This window comes from Sinohyriopsis cumingii, unplaced genomic scaffold (assembly GCF_028554795.1).
Source record: "Sinohyriopsis cumingii isolate HCF-2022 unplaced genomic scaffold, ASM2855479v2 utg000452l, whole genome shotgun sequence".
Classification (NCBI taxonomy): domain Eukaryota; kingdom Metazoa; phylum Mollusca; class Bivalvia; order Unionida; family Unionidae; genus Sinohyriopsis; species Sinohyriopsis cumingii.
Window position 1 is genome coordinate 2,004,653 of NW_028315901.1, and position 26,376 is coordinate 2,031,028.

General features: G+C 36.6%; 1 protein-coding gene and 1 long non-coding RNA gene across 3 annotated transcripts in view; both read left to right on the forward strand.

Annotated features, from left to right (window-relative positions):
• Positions 1-803: 803 nt before the first annotated feature.
• On the forward strand, positions 804-9,057 carry LOC149774022 (uncharacterized). Its single transcript, XR_016417096.1, has 3 exons — positions 804-1,008; positions 4,079-4,238; positions 7,169-9,057. It is a non-coding gene; the product is annotated as an uncharacterized LOC149774022 (long non-coding RNA).
• A 5,348-nt stretch (positions 9,058-14,405) lies between these two features.
• LOC149774023 (E3 ubiquitin-protein ligase TRIM45-like) overlaps positions 14,406-26,376 on the forward strand; it is a 67,078-nt gene continuing 55,107 nt past the window's right edge. For both annotated transcript variants that reach the window (XM_089945915.1, XM_089945916.1), the window contains exon 1: positions 14,406-16,015. In XM_089945915.1, coding sequence (XP_089802041.1) covers positions 14,981-16,015 — 1,035 coding nt within the window. In that variant the 5' untranslated portion in view covers positions 14,406-14,980. The remainder of the gene's footprint in view (positions 16,016-26,376) is intronic.

The window sequence follows — 26,376 nt, forward strand, 5'->3', positions numbered from 1 at the left end:
ACCTATAATATAATTGGTTGTTGTATCGATCTCAGCAGTAGCCCCACAGGGCCCACCCTTTTGAGCAGGATCATAGATTGTAACCCAGGATTCCATTACATATGTCATAGCCCTGACCTTGATGATTTCTAACAATCCAACTTTAATATCTTCACTTACAATACTTAAAATATTGATATTACCCCTCTCCCACTAAAAAAACCTATGCCAACAACTTGCTCGACTCCAAGGGTCATATTAAAAATGTTATACTATTTTGAACATGTAAAAAAGAATAATCATATCTGAAAGTTCAAGACCTTTCCTACATTTAAATGGCTTGCAATCAATTCATGCAATAACCACCATAGCTGTGAAATATATTTCAAGGGACTAGATATTAATGTTATGCAATAACTTCCTTAAAGACCTATCCAACAATTAAATCAGTCTTTCCAGAACTAAATCGGATAAAATCGAACGTTCACGACCAGTCATTTTCTCAAGAAAGTGCACAATAAAGAATTCCAAGTTGTTTCGCGCAATATCTGGAAAATGGCATATTCCAAGTTGAAGCTCAACAAACTGCAAGCCGTTTTGGGACAGACTCGGCATTTTCAAGTGATAGAAAATGATTTTCTAATAATATGCATTACCCTTTATTTTGTAATATTCAAATTAGAAACTTATTATTTCCATGTTAGAAAATGTTGAAAATCTGAGTGACCCCGGTAATTAAACAATGATTGCTCCCATACTTAGTCGCTGTCATTAGAAAGCTTACAAGTTAAAATAATGTGATAAGCATTCCGAAGATAGCAATTCCGTAAACAATGAGTAGTACATGCAAACTGTATTTTTGGATATAACAGCATATACAGTTAGATCCTTCAAAAAAATAGAGTCCTGGATAATTGACTCAGAAATGGTGATAGCTCTGATTTTCCTGGTTTTTGAAAACGAAGAATCAAAGATTCGTGACTCAAAAATGGGATATCGGAATAGTCCTGCGAGTCCTATAGCTCCAGTGTAAGTATTAAATAAGAACTGTATGCATTACAACACTTAATGCAGTATTTTTGAAAACTATTTTAATATAAAATAAACAATAGCGTCGTGACCAGTTACTGTATGTTAATAATGTATTGCATTGAAGAGATGACTCGATGAACAACATGGTGAATCTGAATAAATCTCTCCTTTTGTTCACAGATTTTATTTCCTTCACATTGGTGTCTACTGTCCCAGTTACAAAACCAATGATGTCCACAAAGTGAATGACTGGCTTGTTGGTGCTGATTTTAGTTATTGGTATTTGTCTACCTCTTAACATTTGTTTCAAAAAGATTTTGTAACATTTGCTTTTTGCTTCAAAACATTCCTTCCTTCCACATTAGTTGCAGGATCCATGGCTGTCTCGTGTCTGGTAACCTCAGACAACTGCAAATTAGTACTTCGTTAACAAATAGTTGGTCCGAGTGCACTTTGCAGACTAGGAACAAGCAGCATATATATGTGACATCATTTTTATTTCTTAGCCAGGGTTAGACCAATAAGTTGGTCTCCGCTTTTTCTTTATGTTCCACTGTCTGAAAAAAAGAAAGCAGAAATCTACTTCTTGGTCTAAGTCAAGGAAGTTTCCATATCCAATCTGGCTTCCATCATCTTTTCATTAACGTCTGACCATAATTAACCAGATCAGTCTTGTTCTGACATCACATCTGAGTCTTCTTTCATAGCTCACATGAGCTGCTTGATGGATTTATAAATAAAATCCTTTGCAAAAAAAAAAAAAAAAATTCCTAATAACCACACAAGATACTCAAGATAACTGAATATAATACACATCTTGTTAATTGGAAATATATACCACTCTGAAAGTTAGCTTCATTAGTGATGATGTGTAATATTTCATTACTAGCACTCATTTATCTTGGTCCTAAGCAAAAACATTGTATTGTTCAATGTCTGTGATGACTTGCTGTATTCCATAATGGTCAAGATCAGCAACCTTCCATTGAACAAACAATTTAATTTTCCAGCAGCGGGGTGTCAGGAAAGGTCCATGGAGTTTCTTGAAAAAAAGATTTTGCTCTCAGATAGCTTGACTATAAGACTATTGCACAGCTTTATACCAAACAAAATCCAGAGGTCTTGGAAACGCTTAACAATGCATATTTGGATGCATTTTTTTATCTGGGACACAGAAAATCGCTTATGCAGGAGTCCTCCATATGCACACAATAGCTGGGCGGCTTATAAGAGTACATCAAAATAATATGATGCAATAGCTGGGCATCTAGACCAACAAGTAGGTCTCTGCTTTTTTTCTTCTTTTGACATTGCTGGTAAATGTCAGAAAAATAAGCAGACACCTAAGAATTTGACTAGTGGCTGAATGGTGGGAAAATAAGCTGATCAGGCAGAAAGGCCCAGAGATGTACATGTGGTCATTATAAGAGTACGGTACGTCAAATAAACAAATTTAGCTTTCATTGTGTTCATTTACTAATGTAGCAGAATAAGTAGTGCGTGTGACCTCAAAATCAAGACATGTCGATTTTTAGACAAAATGCCATTTGCAAATTTGGATAAGTATTTGGGGTTAAACGGCAAGTTGACAAAGATTTTAATGAGATACAGAAGAGTGCTGAGGTTTCTAGAACTGATAGTTTGGATGGAAGAGTAACCAAGTGTGAGAAAGTGGGTGATGACTGGCTTAGTGTTTGGAGTAAGACCTTTCCTTGTATTGACCAAATTCAGCCTTACTCTAAAGGACAGACAAGAGCTATATGTCATGGTGTAAAGAATATGGAAAATTTAACTCAATGACAACCACAGGTTCGTCACATCTGGACATTTAGCCACTTCTGGTATGGCCCAGTATGCTTATGGAACTGCAACTTTTGCTGGTGGGATGCTTAATTTTACCTAACTAGGAGTCCTGGACTCATAGTTTTAAAATCATAGCGAGACCTCTGAAAATCCCATTACATTCATTGTATTATGTGAAAATAAATTAATGATCTTAAAACCCCAAAATTAAGTATTAGATGGTTGGTCTCATCTGCTAACTGACATTCTGATTCAGTTGTGGGGGGTCCTGAGTGGTCTAAAGTACTCACTGTTCCTGATCACTGCCATTCACCTCTGTCTGCATGGGTTCGATTTGCAGGCTCGGTTAACATGGGTACGTGAGAAAGCTTACCAGTGGCTTCTAGTGGGTTGGTGGTTCTTCCCGGGGTTTACCAGGGTTCTTCCTCCACCAGTTATACTGGCCACCAAGTATTGCCTATCTTGTGCTGAAAAATGGTGTTAAATCCTAAAAGAACAACATCATTCAGTTTTGCGTTTTGATCATGTGGCAAAACAAACCCCCAAAACAGGAGCTTTTGTTGATTATGATGTACTGCAATAATGCAGATAAAAGTCAGCAACCAAAGCAAATATGTCTGCCAGGATTAAGATGTAATGCTTTGATATCAATTTATTTTTAATTTAATTTTTAAATATTGAAACTTGAATATCAGGAATTTTAAAACAATTCCTTTCACACTATTCGATACATTTGCTTTTAAGATTTGTTCAACAGTACTATATATACATTTAATGAGCAAATTCATGATTCATACTTAAAAATGCCAGTATTTTCCAGGGTATATGCATACCTCCCCCCATGCCTTAGGCCCATGGTCATACATTATAAATTGTTGAGATTCATATCCTTTATACCTTCATGCATATCACTCACTGGGACTGAAATTAAAAATTCAGATATACAGTTATGTTTGGACCATGTACCTATTTTTAGACATGTGACATGACACTGGTGGCACAGATTTTTAGTGGGTGGGGTGAAAAAAGTTGAGGACCGGGATGTGTTATGCAAGCATTCTAGTCAGACCGTTTGTGAGAAATGACTTACGGAGAGTGAGAAAAGTGACTCACAGGATAGGTGGACTCTTAGTAGAGGTTTATTTCTTGCATATCATCATTTCATTGACATTGAAGCATTGGTTGTTTAAGACAGGTGATTGCTTAAGACAGATTAGACGTTATCAAATGACTTTAGATTTCTTGTTTCACTTTCTTCATGTAGATGAAGCCTGGTCACCATGCATCAAGATGAATTCATGGTCAGTGTCATTGTGCTAGAGATAATCTGAAAAGGATGGACCCGGAAAGATATTCTGGACACTGGTCAGCTGCTGTGTTCAGAAGAGTATACCATGCAGATTGATCAATATATGAAACTCCAGGTATATTGGCATTCATTTTTTCCTTACTTTACTTGAATACAAATCATCTCTTGCCACTGTGTGATTACCCGGTAATGGTTTCTTCCCACCATGTGACTAATGCTAGTTTCATGCAAGTCATCTCTTCCCACTATGTGACTAACGCTAGTTGCAGATAAGTTATCTCTTCACACCATGTGACAAATGTTAGTTACATAAAAGTCATCTCTTCTCATTGTGTGACAAATTTTAGTTAAATAGAAGTCATCTCTTCCTACTGTGACTAAAGCCAGTTACATACAAGTTATTTCTTCACAGTTTTGCACTAAACATTCATGAAATATTACATAGACACGTGATCGAAAAGAGAGGTCAGATTATAACAGATCTGGAGATTGGCAAAATTTGGTCTTGAGTTTTGACAGTCACTTTAATAGAAGGATGATTTTTATCGACCTGATTTTTAGCATGAAAATGAGTAAAAATTTCAACTACCAAACAGATTTCCATTTTGTTATTTTAAAATATGTATATAATATATTATCAACATTTCCATTTTGTTATTTTAAAATATGTATATAATATATTATCAATCCTTTCACATAAGCTCCTGCCATTCATACTTTCCTTGTATGGATCACAAACAATTTTAGCATTTCTTGGAGATCGCCTGGATTATATTAATTTTGTACAGCCAGCAATTTTCCTCAGAATGGAAAATATACTTTTGGTGTCTGCATTGGAATGTGGCAATGTTAATGCAATTCTGCAGACTCCACCAAAAATGTTAAACTGTTTCCTGCCAATCCTTGGAATATATAAGTAAATGGCCCAGGTAGACTCTCTTGATGCAGTTATCAACTTGTTCCATACTAAACAAGAATTACTTAAAACTTTTTCAGTATTTAATATTGATTTTTTGGCATCTAATAGTTTAAGTATGAGCTCCAGTCACCATCTGATCTGGCTGTATTCATAATAGTAATTTGATACCATACTCTTTAAGTTTCTAAATTGTATAACTTGTATTTAAATATTTACAATATAAAATCCATATAAACTCAGTTTAGCTTCAAATTAAAAAACTATTATTTAGTGTGCTACGTTGTTGTCATTGTAGGTAATCTCCAGAGATTACACTTTGTTAATAAGTACATGTGCACTTCTATAATAAGTTGGCATTTGCTCTGATCTTTTCTCTAGATAATCATTGTTATTATGTTAAATTCAAAGATATGACACTCGTGTCAGCATGTGAAAAGGCATCACTGGTTAGGAAACTTATATGAGTAAAAAAACTATATGAGTAAAACACTTGGCATTATGCTATACTGTAAATAGTCACATGAATTAGCATCATTAAATGAAACAAAGATTGAAAACATTTTCCAAGTAGAACATGTTAAAAAAATAAGGAAAACTGAATCAAAATAAATACATTAATTAGTAAATAACATGAATTACCTTGAAAGTTTGGCATAAGGAATAAAGATGGGATATAATGAATTTAGTACATTAATGGTAGTTATAGACCTTGAGACACCTGTATACCCTGCATTAAGCTACATGTGTCTTTACAGGGTACAATACAAATAAAACTCAAGGAGGACTTTATGGTTTTATTGTTCAGTGGTAATTAAATTAACAACTGTCAGCTCTGTAATGACCTAACATGTTTCGAAACTAAAGAAAACAATTTTATTTTTTGTTCTTGAAGAATACACCATATCTTGTCAAATTATTAAGTCAGGATCTTGTTTAAACCAGATCACAGTCATGTGATCACAGGCAGTATTGCCATAAATATATGACACTGGGATCAAGTTGGGATAAACCCCTTATCAGTGAGCAACTGGATATACCCCTTATCAGTGAGGGACTGGATAAACCCCTTATCAGTTAGGGACTGGATACACCCCTTATCAGTGAGGGACTGGATACACCTCTTATCAGTGAGGGACTGGATACACCCCTTATCTTGGGAGGGATGGGATACACCCTTTATCTTGGGAGGGACTGGATACACCCCTTATCTTGGGAGGGACTGGATACACCCCTTATCAGTGAGAGACTGGATACACCCCTTATCTTGGGAGGGACTGGATACACCCTTTATCTGTGTGGGACTGGATATACCCCTTATCTTGGGACGAAAACACTCTGAGCTAGGAGGATTACATGCATGCATAATTATATACTCACATGTAAGTTGAGTCCATATGCAATCGTAGATCCAATAGACCCAGATCTGCCATTGTTTAACGTGACAGCAGATTTAGGCTTGAGTTATAAATGAGGACATGTAGTAATTGTCCAACAATTGTAGATCCAATAGACCCAGATCTACCATTGTGTAACGAAAAAGCAATATCTTGATTTACATGCATCAAACATGTGATTCTGTAAGTTCATTGCTTAATGTGCAGATTTTGCATCAGTAATTGTTCATGAGGTAAATTACTGTGGAATTTAGAAATTGTATATCCCTCTCACACCTAATCCACACCATAATTACAATAGCCCTCTGACACCCTGATCCACACCATAATTGCAATAGCCCTATCACACATTATCCACATAATAATTGCAATAGCCCTATCACACATTATCCACATAATACTTGCAATGGCACTGTCAAACCTTATCCACGCCATAATTACAATAGCTCCCTCACACCTAATCCACACCATAATTACAATAGCCCCCTCACACATAATCCACACCATAATTACAATAGCCCTCTCTAAGCCAAACCATACCATAATTACAACAGCACTCTGACACCTAAACCATACCATAATTACAACAGTCCTATCACCCTTGATCCACACCGTATAAGGAATACAAATAAACACAAGTCAACTGCAGACAACACAGATTATCTGAGATCACTACATCAGTTTCCTTTTTAAGATGTATAATAAAACTTTGTTATTTTGTTATTTTTACAGATGGGGGTTCATCACACATGGCTGTATTGATGGCTCCAGTGACTTGATTACTTATCTGAGGTGTGGGACAGCTAATACAGACTGTACAGTCCTGAATATGTGCAAAGGTGTGCATCCTATTTTGTGTCATCCTGGGTGATTTCAGTGTTGGAGAGTGTAGAAAAAAAACCTCAAATCTTATAAGAGAAATGAGGAGCCATATTAGAGTGAAGATCTGTTTACAGGCTTAGAATTGAACAGCTATGGTGCTATATTCACCATCAAATAACATTGAATTGACTCTGTGTTTTACAGTGTTGAGGGATAAATGATTTTGACCCAGATGGCCTAAAACAAGGAATGGCACTGAGGCCGGTCATAAACTCATGACTAGAAGACTTCAGAAGGGGATGGAATGAGAACAAACTAATATGTGAAGGACACAGATCACTGCATCAACTATGACATCTGGCATACCTCACCATATGGATTTCAACTACAGATCACTGCATCAAATATGACTTCTGGCATACCTCACCATATGGATTTCAACTACAGATCACTGCATCAAATATGACATCTGGCATACCTCACCATATGGATTTCAACTACAGATCACTGCATCAACTATGACATCTGGCATACCTCACCATATGGATTTCAACTACAGATCACTGCATCAAATATGACATCTGGCTTAGTTCACCATATGGATTTCAACTACAGATCACTGCATCCTCACCGCATTGATATTATATACAGAGCAACATTCAAACTACTTTGCCAAATACCAATTCTAGAATAGAGTCTGGATCATATGCTTTCTGTGTTTTATAAAGAGTCTGAAAGATCTGGAGGAAAAAGCACCTGCAGGTCCTGGATCTGATTGAGATGATCTGTCAGCTTTCTTGTTGGAGGATCAGCAAAGAGAGCCTTGGCAGATAAACAGTCATTAAATGCTTGGATTATTAGAGATACTCAATTGGCCATAATGATGGAAATGAAATAAAGATTTGGAAGATGCTATATTTGTTTGAGGTTGCCCAATCCCAGTATGTTTTAATTTGTTATGTGAAATTATACAGGAGTCCTGTTCAGTTTGTGCATAACCAATAATCTGTTAATTACTGATCTTGTATTGCTTTGCCAAGACTAAATTGGCCGACACAATTCTAATACTGGACCATTTGCTTAAGGACTGTAAGTATTCTATGTTTGTATGATAAAGAATAACACTCCCACTGATATTGGCATTTCGTTATTTAAATTGGAATTAGGTCTCATCAAACATGTCCACACATTATTATAAGCCTGTATTAGGATACATACTGCAATGTCACCCATGGATTGCCAGTGTTTTAATCAGAAATTTCCTAGTGCTTGTGGGTGGCATAATTACTTTTTATGAGAAGAGGCTTTCGTCAAGATTTGTAAAATCATAATAAAATCTATAAATTTAGACTAAAATTTACACTGATTTTTCTTCATAAATTGTAATCAGACAAATTGAATTTGAACAGAAGATAAAACAACTTAAATGTAACAATGTTGACAGGCTTTTGTAACAAGAAAGAATCAAGATAAGAAAGCAATTTGACAACCCTTTTTTGCACAGGGGACTAATCTGCTGATATTTTATTCAGGTTATGATTAAATGATAACCTGTCAGAAATATGTAATTAAACAACATTAGATATAAATTAATACAAATATTTCTTCCAACACCAATTTAATTGGTGAATTTAGAACATTCCAGAGTATTCAAGTTTATTCAAAACATTCTATACTTTTGGATTTGTGATAGAACATATATGATTATTTGGGACTTTTAATTCAAAATACATGTACTGTGTCTTTTGAGTTTTCACATTGTATTCTACAGAAATAAATTATTTGTTGAATTGTATTAAGCATGTAAGTTTCACTTCTTTTTGTTACTTAATTTAAGACCAGTGGGTCATAACAGCTTGTATGATCAAGATCTATAATCTACTTTGATTATGAGCTACGATCTCTGCATATTAATAAGGAGATATTCCATATGATTTGCTGAACTTTTTAACACTTGAAAAATGATTTATCATACATCAAATATGTTGCATTCTGTGATTTCCATGATCCATCCTTGACCTTGCTATCATGGTCATGAACTTGGAAGATTACTGGTAGGTTTTAGTTTATATATTTTCTTTTTTTATATTTCTTTAATTCATTGATGGATTATTTGAGGTAAGTCATTCTGATGCAAAGAAATTTATTATGCAACACATCTCCATATGTTTATGACCTTAAGGTCAAGGCCAGATTCATAATATACAGCATGAACATTGATTTTGACATTAAGGTCATGACCTTCTTGTTAAATGTAACATTTTTGTATGTTATTGCCAACCACTGACGCAAGATCAGGCATGATTTTGGGTGTGATTTATGCAAATGATGCATCCAGATAATGGGAATGGATCAGGCATGTTTGTTATCATTGCCAAGTGTGTATCACTCCAAACATAGTGTTCTATTCAGAATGCATGTTGTAAGTGTATTTGATTATCTCCAAAGTTTAACTACAAAACTCTTTCAAATAATCATTAATAACAATTAGTTTGTACATTGCTAGCTCTAAAACTCCATTTCTGTTTTTCTTATTGTGGAGAATTTAGAATTAAAGTCGGGGTATGGCAATTGACTTTGGTTGTAAATTATTTTTGCATTGATGTTAGGAAAAGAAAATTGTTATGGTATTAGAAAACCTATTTTTTGAACCATGTTTACGTGAATTACTATACAAATTAGCTACAGACCTGTTGTTTCCAGTATGGAATTTTCCAATGGCTTAAATAGTCTTTCATAATAAAGCAATACATAAGCAATGGCTTTTTCTTGGTAAAATTCATACAGAACTACTGTGAGGTTGCCTCAATAACCAGACTTTCAGGATCTGGCGAATTTGCTTAAACTGTTAATTCAGCTGACTTTAGCTCATTCCCCACTATAAGAAATTTTCAGTCAAGTCAGTAGCAAAGTCCCCACTATAAGACATTTTCAGTCAAGTCAGTAGCAAAGTCCCCACTATAAGACATTTTCAGTCAAGTCAGTAGCAAAGTCCCCACTATAAGACATTTTCAGTCAAGTCGGTAGCAAAGTCCCCACTATAACACATTTTCAGTCAAGTCAGTTGCAAAGTCCCCACTATAACACATTTTCTGTTAAGTCAGTAGCAAAGTCCCCACTATAAGACACAAAAAGTACCCACTATTAGACATTTTCAGTCAAATCAGAAGCAAAGTCCCCACTATAAGACATTTTCTGTAAAGTCAATAGCAAAATTCCCACCATAAGACACAAAAAGTCCACACTATAAGACATTTTCAGTCAAGTCTGTATCAGTCAAAGTCCCCATTATAAGACATTTTCAGTCAAGTCTGTATCAAAGTCCCCACAATAAGACATTTTCAGTAAAGTCAGAAGAACACAGTTGTAAGCCTTTTCTATTGTCATTTGTTACAAAATGCTGCAAAATGTTGTACTTTGAATATGAAAAGCAATAAGCAAAATCATATTAAATTGACTTGTTTGTTTATTCAGATCTCAAATTATTTCATGTAAAGCAATGTTTTCCAGCAGGTCCTGATGTCAGCCATAGCTCAGTTTCTATAATAATCTTCTCCTTACTCCTTGGATCAGTAATACTGATGTTAGGTAGCATCTGCATCGTGTCTGACTTTATAGTTTCCATTTACACTTTGATGTTAGGTAGCATCTGCATCGTGTCTTACTTTATAGTTTCCATTTACACTTTGATGTTCTTCATAACTTGACACATTTAGTCAGCTTTACATTATACTAAGGACAGCTCAATTATACTTCATTAAACTTAACATAAAACAGCTTGAACATCAACCAAACAATTCAGGAAAAATAACTACAATGGTGTTTATCCTAAAATAATTATTGTGTTGGTCTTTCCCTTTTATTATACTTCTTCCAAAAAGACGGGTTATTTGTAGTCAAAGTCTCAAAAGCCATAATATGATCATGTACCACTTTGGATCTCTTTATTATTTATAAGACCTACAAAAATCATCCTGCATGTGGCATAAACTATCTAGATTACAACATTAGAGTAATCAACAGCTTGTTGTGTACACATGTTAGCCTTAACACAATTACTCAGCCATGCATAGCTGCACTGACTGCAGCAACTACTGGAGAAGGTCTGGTCCCCCGTTGACTGGTTCTGGCTGATATCTGTATTGCATGGAAAGAAAGCATAACACTACAGTATTTTTTCTTTGGCTTCAGTTTTTCACAAATAAAGTTTCAAAAGTGATAGGTTTTAACTATAAAATAGTATGTGCTTTAGTCGGCCTTAAATCTGGTATATTTGTCCTACTGCCCATAGAATCACAAAAAAATGTTAAAGCCAAGTGAACACTAATTATAGGTAACTTGGATCATATGTTCTCCATTACAAGGTCAGATGCTTCACTTTTTGTACACAAAGTTGTCAGCTTTTGAAAGATGATAAGGCAATAATCTTCATAACGGCAGGGGATACAGATTAGCTATTTGCTAATATCTGCACTTCGTTCACGTAACTGAAGTTTTCTCAGGCAAATTAGATTTTTTCAGCAGGCCAATGGACACCATTTAGAACACACATGCAGGTGGAGCCAGTTCTGAAATCAGTTGGGTGTCGGGCTATCATGTTTTTACCACTGCAAGAGAAATGTCATGCTTTCTATATAATACTCAGTAAAATATGTCTGTAGTTTTTCATTATGACAGTCAATATTATCTAAAAGGATTTACAAGTAAAATAAGGACATGCAGAACTTTATTATTGATTGGAACATAAAGATCCACATCACATGATGGTATTGCATAGCATGTTGTAAAACATCCACAACAAAAAAGATGTTAGCAAGGCATGTAATAAAATGTCCACATGTAATGTTTTCAAGTATGTAATAAAATGTCTGCATCACAATATGTTTGCCCAACATGAAATAAAACATCCACATCACCTGATGTTTGTACAATATGTGATAAAACATCCACATAACCTGATGTTTGTACAACATGTAATGAAACATCCACATAACCTGATGTTTGTACAACATGTAATAAAACATCCACATAACCTGATGTTTGTACAACATGTAATAAAACAAACACATAACCTGATGTTTGTACAACATGAAATAAAACATCCACATAACCTGATGTTTGTACAACATGTAATAAAACATATACATAACCTGATGTGTGTACAACATGTAATAAAACATCCACTTAACCTGATGTTTGTACAACATGTAATAAAACATCCACATAACCTGATGTTTGTACATGTAATAAAACATATACATAACCTGATGTTTGTACAACATGTAATAAAACATCCACATAACCTGATGTTTGTACAACATGTAATAAAACGTCCACATAACATGATGTTTGTACAACATGTAATAAAACATCCACCGAAACTGATGTCTGAACATGTTATAAAATGTCCACATCACCTGATGTTTGCACAACATGTAATAAAACATCAACATCACATGATAAAGCTTGTATATCATGTAATAAACCATCCATATCACACAAAGGAGTTTGCAAAGCATTCAATAAAACATGAACACAATAATAAAGTCAGCATAACATGCAAAAACACATCATATAATTAAGCTAGGAAAGCATGTAGTAAAACATCCACATAACATAATGAACAAATTAACATTATATATGAATATATGCACAGCATAAATACACAGTGTATAATTAGAAATGCACAACATATAATAAAGCACTGCAGGGCGGGTTTCTCCAATCCCAATTTGTCTTCTTTCCTCACCCCTTCTCTTTAGCTCCCACTTTCGTCAACCATAAACGTTACTGTTTAATTTTTTTTTTTTTTTTCCTCTTCTTCGGCGGGCGGATTTATTACTGGGGGGTGGGTGGGGGAGAGACCTCGAAAGATTATGCTTTTTATTTTTAAAAAATCACGGCTGGTTATTTCTGAGCAGAGCAAACCCGGGAGATGAGAGACCTGGCTGGTCCATCCACACACACACACACACACACACACACACACATATATATATATATATATATATATATATATATATATATATATATATATATATATATATATATATGAGTGGGAGTGGGGGTGCTTGTGGGTTTAACACCGTTATGTAGCACATGATAGGCTATTCATGGCGGCTACGATATATGTTGATAGAAGAACCCTGGCAAACCTCGGAAAGTACAACCGGCCCACAGGAAGCTACTGACAAGCTTTCTCGCATACCCACACAAGACCGAGAACAGGGTAGAATAACTATTACTAAATTCCGGAGCGCACAACGGTCCCGGAACCCAACGCCAAAGAGGAGATTTTTCTATTTATTCATAGGGGCCTACTGGATAATTTTTCCTACGGCTCAAAAATCCTGTCCGAGGCCCTTGTACGCACGTTGCTGTCCGTGCATCCCCCAAATATGTGTTGATACTAATAGACAATATGTGATATAAACCGAAAATAAATATCGTCTCGGGTGAGGGGCTGATTTACTGCCCTACACTGAAATAAAAGTGATCCGTAAAGACTAGCAGCTTAGACCACTCGGGGCGGGTAGTTGATTTGAACAGGACTTAATATCCGCTGTACACGCTCCCCTGTTTCATTTACACCGAACGTCATAGATAGACTATAATGACTATATACTATAATCGTATTGTTGTGAAAACTTCCCTAATTTGACTTGACTAATTGACCTTAATTTACCTTGATTAATTTACCCTAATTTTACTTGAGCCGTACATTTGCGTTATATTTTTCTTCAAGATTTACAATGTAAACGCATCCAGGTCAAAACGTACCTTGACCAAAACATATTGAGCCAATACGCACCTAAGCCAAAGGCACATAAGTCAAACTGTGCATGTCACTGTGTACATGTACCTAAACCAAAATGTATTCAAGAGAGATAAAAACTTAACTGGCCTTGCCGAGACAAATGTAAGTTTGCAATCAGTATAACTGGCAAAGGTTGTGGAACATAACTTAAAATGACTCCCCCCAACCCACCCCCCAACAAAAAACAACCACCACCAGCCCCCCCCCCCAAAAAAAATCCCCAAATCAACAAGAACAACACTCCCCGAAAACCCCCACAAACAAACAAAGAAAACAAAATAAAACAAAAAACAACACAAAAATAAAGTATAAAAAATAACTACTTTCGTTTGGTACTCAGATCGATGAACTGTATCAAAAATCGATTAGATCTTCACTTACTGAAAGGTCACATCATATCACGGAATTTGTGTCCTATGTCACTGAACAACATATACTCTGAAATAAATGTATAATGGTGATCAGTGAAATCAACCTAGAACCAATCTGGCCTATGTACGACTTATGGAGAAGTAGTATAGTATGATACACAGAACATGCAATTTACTACACAACATCACTAAATGTCTCCGCTTGCTTGGACTTGATTTAATTTGAGCACATTTTCAATTTGGTATGTATTTACGCTAATGCGTTTCACGTTGAGTGCGTTTTGACTTGGTAACTTTTCACCCTAAGTACTGTTGCCTCTAAAAACTCTCATCACGATCGGATCAACGCTCGATCATATCCGTCAGATAGTTATTTTAAAACCTGACGGAAATGGCCCGAGCTAGGGAGTAATCATTGAACTTGTGACAATCACTGAAATATATAGCGCTTTCATCCAACAGGTGGCGCTAACACGTCTGCTTGCTATACCTGTATCTCCATTTTGGTGGAACAAAACGAAAGTGCCCTCGAAAATGGCAGCAAGTCGACAGGAATGCAGTATTTGCATGGATAGTTTTAAGAATCCGAAGCTAATATCCTGTCACCACAGTTTTTGTTACAAATGTCTGGAGGATTATGTACGGGTTAACCTTCACAATGGTCAGTTTAATTGCCCCATATGCAGGGCAAGTGTAAATTTACCGAAAAGTGGGGTTTCGGGATTTCAAAGTAACTTCTACATCGATACGGACTCGAGTGAGAAATATCCTTGTGAGATTTGTGGTCCGAAAAACTTGGCAAGCAGTAGATGTTTGGATTGTGAGGAGAATTTGTGCCAGTCATGCTGTTATGTCCACGAAAAATCGAAAGCGACTAGGCATCACAAAATATGTGATTTGGGAACTCTAGATTCTGAAACGAAAGGCAAAATCCGACAACGTGTCTTCTGTGATCAACATCCAGAAGAGGAAATTAAGCTTGTTTGCCAAGACTGTAAAGTGCCTGTTTGTATCATGTGCAAAGTGATTAAACACGACACGCATTCTACAAAATCTGTAGCTGATGTTGCAGCCGAAGTGAAAAAGACCCTAGATACGAAATTGAATCAATGCTCAGACAAGCTGAGACGTATCAAGGCTTCCACAGCAAAGGGAGAGGAGCTTGATAGGAGCATTAATGATGCTGAGCAGGAGGAATTAAAAGCAGTTGACGACCAGTGTTCACAATTACACAAAGCTATTGACCAAGAAGCGGCAAAATTTAAAGACAAAATAAAACATGTTTACCACCTCCTTAGACAACAAAACACAGTTTTCAAGACATATATGCATGATGAATTCAGCTCGTGTTCTAACACCAAGGACTGTGTACAAAAACTAAGAGATCAGGGGACAGACATTGATATAGTAAAGAAAGGTCCTGACCTTGAACAATTAATTTCAGCGGCAATATTAAAGACAGACTCTACACCCAACATACGTCTGGATAACAAACTGTTTTCTCCAGCCAAAATCGTCGCAAGTAAACTGATTCCTTTAATTGGCATCTTGCAAGATTCTACTGACGCCGTAAGTATCAGTACTCATAAATGTCATCCACAATGTGCTAAAGAAATTTAAGTCTTTTTTCTTATCTTTTACTAAATAAGCAATGTTTGTAGTTCCAACGCAAATACAAACAGACCTATTTTCATATATTGAGTTAATGTCCTGCATGAAATTGGAATTCGCTGATAAACTCTGAAATTTGATGTGCCATTGAATTATATTTTTTTTGGGGTTCGAGATGTTAATGTAAAGAAGCTATAGTTGCATATTTTGTGAGTTTCACATTTTATGACATAATATAAAAGGCATCCACATATGTGTATATTTTTCCATTAACATTCCCATATACGTTTAACGTACTTTGTATTTGTATATTCTGTGATTTTTACATTTTATGACATTCCCTCGTTCACTGGAATTACAAAGAACAGAATAATTAGATGAATTAAATAATCATGTTGAGGCCTCGACTTTACTCCACCGCCTTGGGTTGCATTTTAACCTTACTCATATGTGATTCTCGCACATTTCTAAAATTTAACCTACAATGTCACCTGAATAAAACTAGAAATAAATATCGGAGAAAAAAAACTCGCGTGCCTTATCGTGTACAGTCCATATAATGGAATAGAATTTAACTGAAAGTTAAAATGTAGCGCAAGATGCTATATATCAATGTCCCATTATGATAACAGCGAGCGCCGTGATATTTGAATGAACCCGGTCGGATCATTTCTCGGTCATACACATCAGGTCGTGAAATAACATCGGAAGCAGTAGTAGGACTACACGTTATTTGGTGGTTCGACACTTGAGGAATGCACCACACGTGGACTCAGATCCAATTATTTTTCTTACGTGGTCTCTACGTTTGTTTCTTAGTACTGCACTCTCCACTGCGTCCAAATCCTATTAAATCGCACTTGAATCTAAAATTACTAGAAAGATGTACTCACGGTTAAGTCATTGTCATAGGTTAGCCGGCATGTTTTGAGAGGTTGGACTGTAATTTAATGTACCAATTAAGCCATTTAAATGCATGTACTCGTACAGCCATTTAACTTCATGTACTCATAGTCATTTAAATTCATGTATTTCACACATTCCTTTAACTTTATGTATTCGTACTCATGTGACCATTTAACTTCATGTACCCTTACAACCTTTTAAAGTCATGTACTCGTTACTCATGCGACCATATAATTTCATGTACCTTTACAACCTTTTAAATTCATGTACTCGTACCCATATGACCATTTAACTTTATATACTCTTAGAGCCTTTTAACTTCATGCACTCGCACAGCTTTGCAACTACTTCCTTTATTCAAATAGATATTCAGCGTCATATACTCGTACAGACTTTGAACCGAATGTCCTCATACCCGTGTGACCATTTAACTTCATGTAATCTTACAGCCTTTTAACTTCCTGTACTTGTACCCATGCGGCCATTATACTTCATGCACTCTTTGAGCATTGTAACTTTATCCTCTCATACAGCCGTGTAACTTCATGTACTCAAGCAAACATTTAACTTCACGTACTCAAACAGTCATTTAACGTAATGTACTCGTCCATACTTTAGCATTGGTTTCAACCCAAACTCGTCGTTTACGTGGAGAATTCCACAAGAGATCGTCATGTGATAAATGTTGTCCAATTAATAATAGCATTTGAAAGATATTTGTGACACAGAGATGTGGAATTGGGTTATAAGATTAAAAAAACACGTATCGTTCGTTGTTCGTTCATTTTTTTGACACTGTAAAAATAAAGTAAAACGAAACTTTTTGTTTTGAACAATGCGATAATCATATGGAATGAATCAACGTTTCATGTTTAGCTAGTCCGAGTTTCCTCTGACCTTTGCCACCCCATTTTTTTGATATTTGGACATTTATGCTGGGGTGTAGGGTCAGAGCGCATTCCCTATCGAAAAGTTAGAATTCGCCGACACCATTTGGTGTCGGCATGGGGTAGCCGCTTTCTAGCCGCCCCAGCAAACTTGAACGACCTTTCATCGAGATATACCTACGTGAAATCCATAGGGGAATATGATTTATTTTCTCAGAAATTGCCATCAAACCATTCGTTATGTCTTTAATCCGCTGATACACGAGACGAAAGCACGTCGTTGCTAAAATTTGACCTGGATCTGGCCATTTTGTATTTCTAATCACGTGACTACAGAACTCACGCAACCGACATCTGAATGACATCAGAGGTCATACGGTCACATGATATCAACAACATACCATTTCTAGTGTTGCTGTAGGAAAACAAATCGAAAATATAAATAAAGGTAATGAAATTTTTGTAGAAAAATTAAAAAACATAAACTTCTCAAAATATTTATTGTGAAAACAACGACGAATATCTGTAAATGTTGCAGAAATTTGAAGAAAACCAGATTCACTACGAACAGCACGTGTCAATATGATAGTCACGTGACACCAAAAAAAAAAACAAACAAAAAAGAAACAACACAAAAACAAAACAAACAAAAAAACAACATCGCTGACACGTGCTGGATACTTCCTGAAAATGGTTTTCTCCACCCTGCTGCGATACCGACAGGTTTCTTTTCGTTGCTCTCAGAATAAATATGTTGCGAATTAAGTGTGCATTGCATTTATTTACAAACATTAAGTAACTTCTATATTATAAGTCCATATTCTATGTACAACAACTTGGGAAATTTGTTTATTTCGATATTACGTGACTATATGACCGCTGATGTCATTGACATGTAGGTTCCGATAGTTGTATAGTTATGTGACTCGGAATGCAAATGGCCAGATCCAGGTCAAATTTCAGCAACGACGTACTTTCGTCTAGTCTGTCAGCGGATTAAAGACATGACGAATGCTGTGCTCACGATTTTTGAGAAAATAAATCATATTCCTATCGATTTCATGCAGGTATATATCGATGAAAGGTCGTTCAAGTGTGCTGGGTGTGCTAGAACGCGGCTACCCCATGCCGACACCAAATGGTGTCGGCGAATTCCAACTTTTCGATAGGGAATGCGCTCTGACCTTACACCCCAACATAAATGTCGAAATATCAAAATATGGGGTGGCAAGGGTCGGATGAAACTCGGACTAATCTTTAGCAAGACGTTTACTTAAAAGATACAGACAAAATAAAAAACCATAAGAAAACAAAAGAACATAAAAACAGAAAGAAAGAAAGGAAAAACAACATAAAAATCAGTAATGTTTTCTATGGAAGTTTCATATTACAAAGTCAGCACATCGCAAAGCTTTGCAACTACTTCCTGTACTCAAATAGATATTCGGCGTCATATACTCGTACAACCTTTGAACCGCATGTCCTCGTACATGTGTGGCCATTAAACTTAATGTAATCTTACATCCTTTTAACTTCCTGTTCTCGTACCCATGTGGCCACTAATCTTCATGCACTCTCTGAGCCTTTTAACTTTATGCACTCATACAGCCGTGTAACTTGATGTACTCAAGCAGACATTTAACTTCACGTACTCATAGAGTCATTTAACATCATGGTTTCAACCCAAAGTCGTCGTTTACGTGGAGAATTCCACAAGAGATCGTAATGTGATAAATTTTGTCCAATTAATAATAGCATTTGAATGATATATGTGGCACAGGGATCTGGAATCGGGTTATAAGATCAACAGTACATGTATCGTTATTCGTACATTTTTTTTGGACAGCTGTAAAAATAAAAAAAAAAACGAAACTTTTTTTTAGCAATGCGATAATCACACGGAATGAGTCAACATTTCATGTTTAGCAAGACGTTCACGTAAAAGATACAGACAAAATAAAAAAAGCCAAGAAAAGAAAAGAAAATAAAAGCAGAAAATATAACAAAACAACAAAAAGGACCCCATACAAATCAGTAATGTTTTCTATTAAAGTTTCATATTGCAAAGTCAGCACATCACAAAATCATCTACACAAGCAGATGAGCTTCATCGAGGAATGTTTAAGCCCTAATTCCCTCAAAAAAGATAAAGAAAGGAAATATTTTTAGCCAAGTGCTTGAAATGGGGGTGGGGGGAGGCGGTTGTGATATTGCAGATAGGTATAAAGACTTGTCAAGGAGAGAACTAGAAGACCATTGCCTGTGCTATCATTGCAGTTTATACGAAATGTCTTGATTAGTCAAAACAAAATAAAATAAATTTAAATGAACTAAATTATTTAGTTTACTTCGAGGGGTATGATTTTAAGTGGTGTGTACACCTTGACTAAAAAGTGATATTCAAATTCCTCCCGTATTCCATGGACTTTCAACTGAAATCCAATGATCCTCTTACACACATTTCCAGGATCAACAACTAATACACTAAGTTTTGTAAATGTCCTGCTAGTAATTAGAACGAGCAGTATTAACAGACCTGACAAAAAGACTGTAGGAATCATTACATCTCCTTACACTGAAATGTATTCTAGTTCATGCTATGCATTTATAATTACATGAGTCTATATAGGGCAATATATTCGAGTTTTTTCTTTCTTCTTTCCTATTTCTTACTTTCTAATTGTGCGAAATATGGCACGTTAATCAAGGTAAATGGATGAAATAGGGGATTCGTGGCCTTGTTTTCCATGCTTAGAATCTGCAATATATTGGATACGATATTTCTTTCTTTCTTTCTTTCTTTCTTTCGATTTAAGTCGTTTATCGTCAGCTGCTGTCAAATAAGACTAATTTAAATGGGTTCCTTGGCACAATTCTTAAAAAGGCACTACTGCATACATTTTCCAAACTTTTCCTTTTTTCTTTTGTCATTGGAAGTGCCAAAATTTTAAAAAAATAAGCGTATGTTCAATCCAATAAGGTCGAAATTGCACTTAAAGATGGCCAAACTTTGAAATATGTAGGATTGTCCTCATCTAAAAATAGATCTTGAGTCACGTGACAAATTGAAATAGCTGCAGGGGCGGGGACTGACAAAAAAAGGGGCGATCGACTTGCGGGGAACCCCCATCGATACCTCAATTTGCAAAAAGCTCGCTAAAATAAGTGTCATTTTTGTCTGTAAAAATGCTTTATTAATTACCGAAAGCTAATCCGAGCCTTGTATGTAAACTTGGATCACTGGTTACTTTCCATGCTGACCTCAGTGGAAAATTACTATTCATGCTGACCTCAATGAATGGGGCGACAGACCCCCTCAAAACGCGACTCCAACCTTGAGCCCTTCCCCCCACCCCATCCATGCCCCATTTTAGAATTCGGGCCTTGTAAAAATGCTATTTCTACTTTGGAAATACTGATTTATTAGTTACCAAAGGACAATCCGAGACTTGCATGAAATAGCTAAATGGAATGAATGCGAACAGTTGATTCATGTTGAATATATATTCAATAACTTTCTTGGGTAGCTGTTATAGCTTTTTTGTTGTTGTATTATTTCGTGAATACACCAACTGGCGAAACGAGATTTTGGACAGCTATCACAGTAAAGGAGCCCCAATATCGATTATATACCATAATTAACACGCCTGGACTGAAGCTGTAACAAACTTTCCACGCAAGGGAACCAGATTGTATGACGGTGATGTTTTGGGGCAGATTTATAAAAACAGTGCGCGTGACACTGTATCTGTCTGGCTATTTCACGGTGACGACACAGATTTATCTGCAGCAGATTTATGTGTCACATATAAATCAACATTGGATCAATTTGTGCTGTCGTCTGGGATACTTTATCAGAAGAAATCTCTCCAACGTGCCATGGAACACATTGCGGTACAGTATGACGGCGACAGTGATGAATTACTCAATAACTGTTTTACTACGTCGTCTGTTGTGGCACATAAAGCACAGACAATATTTTAACTCCAAAAGAATTTATGGACGATATATCACAATCTTGTGTCGAGTTTGGATATGGTGGTCTCTAGAACACAAAATATGATTGCACCGATTTAATCTCAGTTGACAATGTGGCATTTTACCCGGCTAGTAGTCTTGGATATGGCTAATTTCAACCGTATTTTGAATGATTCGGCCATCCTACACACGAAATGACCAGAATATCGACAAAATGCCCATTACCTATCGATTACGATCTGACTGGATTTGCCGAGATTGAATCATTCGAGTTCTCAGCGAATATTCTCCCGGATGTACCTGCTTGGTTTGCTTGTGATTTTAATGCCCCAAATCCGAATTTAAATCCCAACGATTTTTGTGCAAAAAGACCGTCGTGGCCGGGCTTCATTAATGCTACTACGATATATGCTTGACACCATTTCCTTACATTGATTGACTGTAACTTGTGCGATATCTTACAAGCCGGCGAAGATAGTTTGGTTACCGCACGATGATGAAGATATGTACAGAAAAAGTATCGGTTAATTAACATTCTGTGCATCATCCGATAATAAACGCCGCTGTACAAGATTAGTCAAGGACCCAGTATAGCTTGATTTTGTGATTGCAGATACGGGGTCGCGAAGGGTATTATTGTCGCGGAAGCGCGTGTGTCTAATCGACGGTACAAAGACTGGCACAGTCGTTAGCTATTACGATGGCGATTCTCCGCAGTTCGCTTATTTGAGATCTTCAGTGCTCGCGTATTCGTCAATAAACCTATTATCGATGATTAACCGGTTTCCAGTAAATGCTGTTATATTTGCTTCGGATTCATTTTATGTAAGTCGATCGAAAACGGATCTTGTGAACCTATTTATCGACGGCAGTGGTGATCAAAATTATGGTTGTTAGAGAATAAATCGTGAAAAAATATGTAATTATTCTGAATCGGACGATGTTAAACTTCCTGCGGTGTATTACCGAAATGATAAATTGTCAGAACCATCATCGTTTCGGTCAGTAAATGATCCAATCACGAGACATAGCACGGTCTATCTTAATGGTTATAGTGGTTTCAGTAATCTCTGCGCTTACTGATATCGAAACAATCGCACATTAAATGTCCGATTAAATCGATCAACGAGCGCCTAATCACAATGTAACGCGGTGTGTTCACGCTTGATATTAAATATAATTTGCAGCAATCGCATTGATACTGCACCGATAACTTCTTTGCCAGGGTCAACTTACAGCAACTGTGGAGATCGCTGTCGATTCACGGGTGAGCGCGGCTATTACTTCTTTTTTTGTCGATAGTGGTTCTGCGTCTTTGTATCTGTTTGCAACTTCGACAACAGTCAACTCGTATTTCTGTGCGCGCAGTTTGCATGATGTGCGAATGAGTAATGTAGTAAAAACAGCATATCTGCCTGATCAACTTCGTAGGGCATGCTGACATCAAACCGTCCATCCTGGATCGTTTTGGTACGTGGTAGTTAAATTTACCATATTGCCTGTCGTGACAACCAATCTGCCACTGCAGCACGCATGAAACTTGGTGTATAGGCGGGTTTGCTAATCGCTACTGTACATCTTCAATATCTTCTTGGACTATTATAAATCGATACATAACGTTATAATCGAACAATGAACTGTCTTCTCCCACTGCTAGTTTACCACACATCGCTGATCTTGTCAACCATTTGGCGACTGATTCTTGAATGTTTTTATTTTTGTATCAGTCTCTTCATCAATCGTATTTACAGGAAATTCGCCTGGGTTTGGTTGTTGCCCAACCTGATGATGAGGTGACTCAATTGGGGAAAACTTTATTTAGTGGCACCATCCGTAGATGAATAACGATCATATGATGGTCTTAAGGAATTCAAAGACGCTGAGAGAGATACTAGTGTTGAATTTATCACTGATGTCGATGATACGCACTCCGTAGAGGATCTTGACCGATCTAGTTGTTTACGATGATGTGAAGCTTGACAAACAAACAAATCCGGCCAGAATATTTTCACGAGGCAGGCATATGGTATTTACGTTACGCGGAGATACCATCATATCCCCAAGGTGATCAGATATAACTGTACGTTGTTTTGTTATTGTTAACGGTGTTGACACATACGCTGAGAAATATTCATTAGACTTGGTGTCCATATGACGTGGATAGAAACAAGTTTAGAAACTTCTTTGCACATTCTCAGAAACCCCGCATGGATTTATTACACTAAGTTTACATGATCCAGCAACACGAAATCAAACTAGTCTTGATAAAAGCTTGTATCAAAGAAATACACTCACTGTATAATGAACCGCGGAACTATTAACGAGATTGTCTCTGAGATTAAACAATTACAGCAAGATAGTCTAGTAATTCAACTCGATGTTGACACAAATCAACGACTGTTTTGAGATGATACCAGCAGCGAAGTGAGGAGGCCAGATAAGCGCTAGTGGTAGAATATAAGTGTATCAAATTACTCCAACGAGAAATATAATTGTCATTGCCGGATTTACATGAACAACATGAGATTGCTAAATTTGTTTCACTGGCAAGCGCCATTGAGGAAATGCTATCAGAGCCGTCTAGATACTATGAAACTCGAGCGGCTGTAAGTGCTCATACGAGGCAGCTAAGACAAATGTGCTTGAATCCTCTAGGATTCCTGAATCCATGGAATAGCAAAGTCGCCAGTATAATACAAATTATCGAGAAAAGAAATAACGACACTGAGTTTCGGAAAATATTCTCGAATCATATCATCGCAAACCTTAACCATTTTATCGTAATTCAACGGGGGTAGTACAATGGACGGAGGTGGTTCGTCTTTGTTTATCTTAAAATAATCAAAAAGTAACTTTTTTATAATTTGGATCATTTCTGGTTATTTTGTGAACAACTTTAATTGAAATGAATGATTACATGGTTCAGATGTTTTATTGTATTAATATATTTCCTAATAATCATCTTTTGGATATTCAATCAAATACTGCTCGAAGATTGGTTTGTGTATTTTCATATTCCTGCTCAATCGCACTGACGATTTCTCCTATTTGAGGAATTGGTATGCTACTCTCCCGATCTGACACTCCTATGAAGAGGCTCCGTTACTCTGGGGTGTTCATAAAAACTGCTTAAAACGGTGAATAATTATGTAGCTGTGGCTGTCGTGGTCCAACATAAGCTGGCACTTCCGGTCATCCCAACACGGTTCTGATCAATGACTTGTATTTGTCAGCGGCTTTTGCAGACGATGCTATTTCAATGGCTCGTGTACTCTGATAGTGATCTTTGTTTCTTTTCCCATTATTGATCTGATTCTACGCTGAAGTTCATCATTCAATTCTTCGATTTGATATGATCCTGTTAGTACGATGACGATTTTCCATCCTCGGGCGGGGGGTGGGGAACATTCATCAGACTTGAATTTTTTTGTGAGAATACCAGGGAATTGTTGGTGGATAATTCACGAAATGATTTTTCTCTGATTAATAATAAAGTCATAATTGTGCCAGTGCGATTTCAAGTCACCGTCCATTGGTGGATTTTATCGGAGTTGGAAAACTGATATGAAATTCCTGCCGCGTTGACGTCGCTGATAGCATCGTGGTCGTCAGCGGTGTTTTTTTTAGCTATGTGGTTATTTATTCGGTCATTATTGTCTATACGACGGATTCTAAATGTGGCGCTGGAAACGATGACGTTTTGACGTGGGTGTGGTTGCGTTCTTGTGACACCTTTAATGAATATCTATAATTGCAATAAATTCATTGATATTGCTTCGTGGTTTAACCCCAGTCAATATCGATAATATATTTATGCACGCATGCGCTGCCACGTACGTCCTTTATGTGTGCTCATGTATTTTTTACTGGCACACGTATATAGTTTTCGCGATAATAGTAAGGATATCAGCAACACCGACAACAACAGCGACATCGATTCCTACTAATGGCGTTTTCACATACGTCGCTGATAATGATTAATGTCATTGTTTTACCGACCAGCGAGTAGACCGCATATACAACATTGTTGATGACGATGATACGTCTGCGGTATTTTTTCGGTTTTGTCATTTACTCGTCGATAATTTCTTTAGCGATGCCTTTCACGTACATGCTTAATTATACCGGAATGTAAATGTGGGATTCATTGTGCTATGCTAAGTAATCAATTGCGGTGTTTTCGCGACGAACTCCAGACACCACCAATATATCGCTGGGATTACGATTTTGTCTTCTACATCCAATATAAATGTTTCCTCGATATTTTGATTTAACACGACTGACACGGTTCAAGAAACTCTATCGGTGGAATGACGCCATGGATACCTCGTACATACCATACATTTCGCAGTGCTGAACACGTACAGCCTGTACACTCCGTTGACATAAGCGGTATGTTCGAGGAAGTTGTTTAATTGTGACCATGTTACTGATCAAGACGCTTCTGAGATAAAAGGAGTCTTATACACTACACCATCAGTAATATTTTCTGATTGTTTATGCGCAGTTATCGATTCGTTTGTGAATTTCAGCGAGCTTAATATCGAC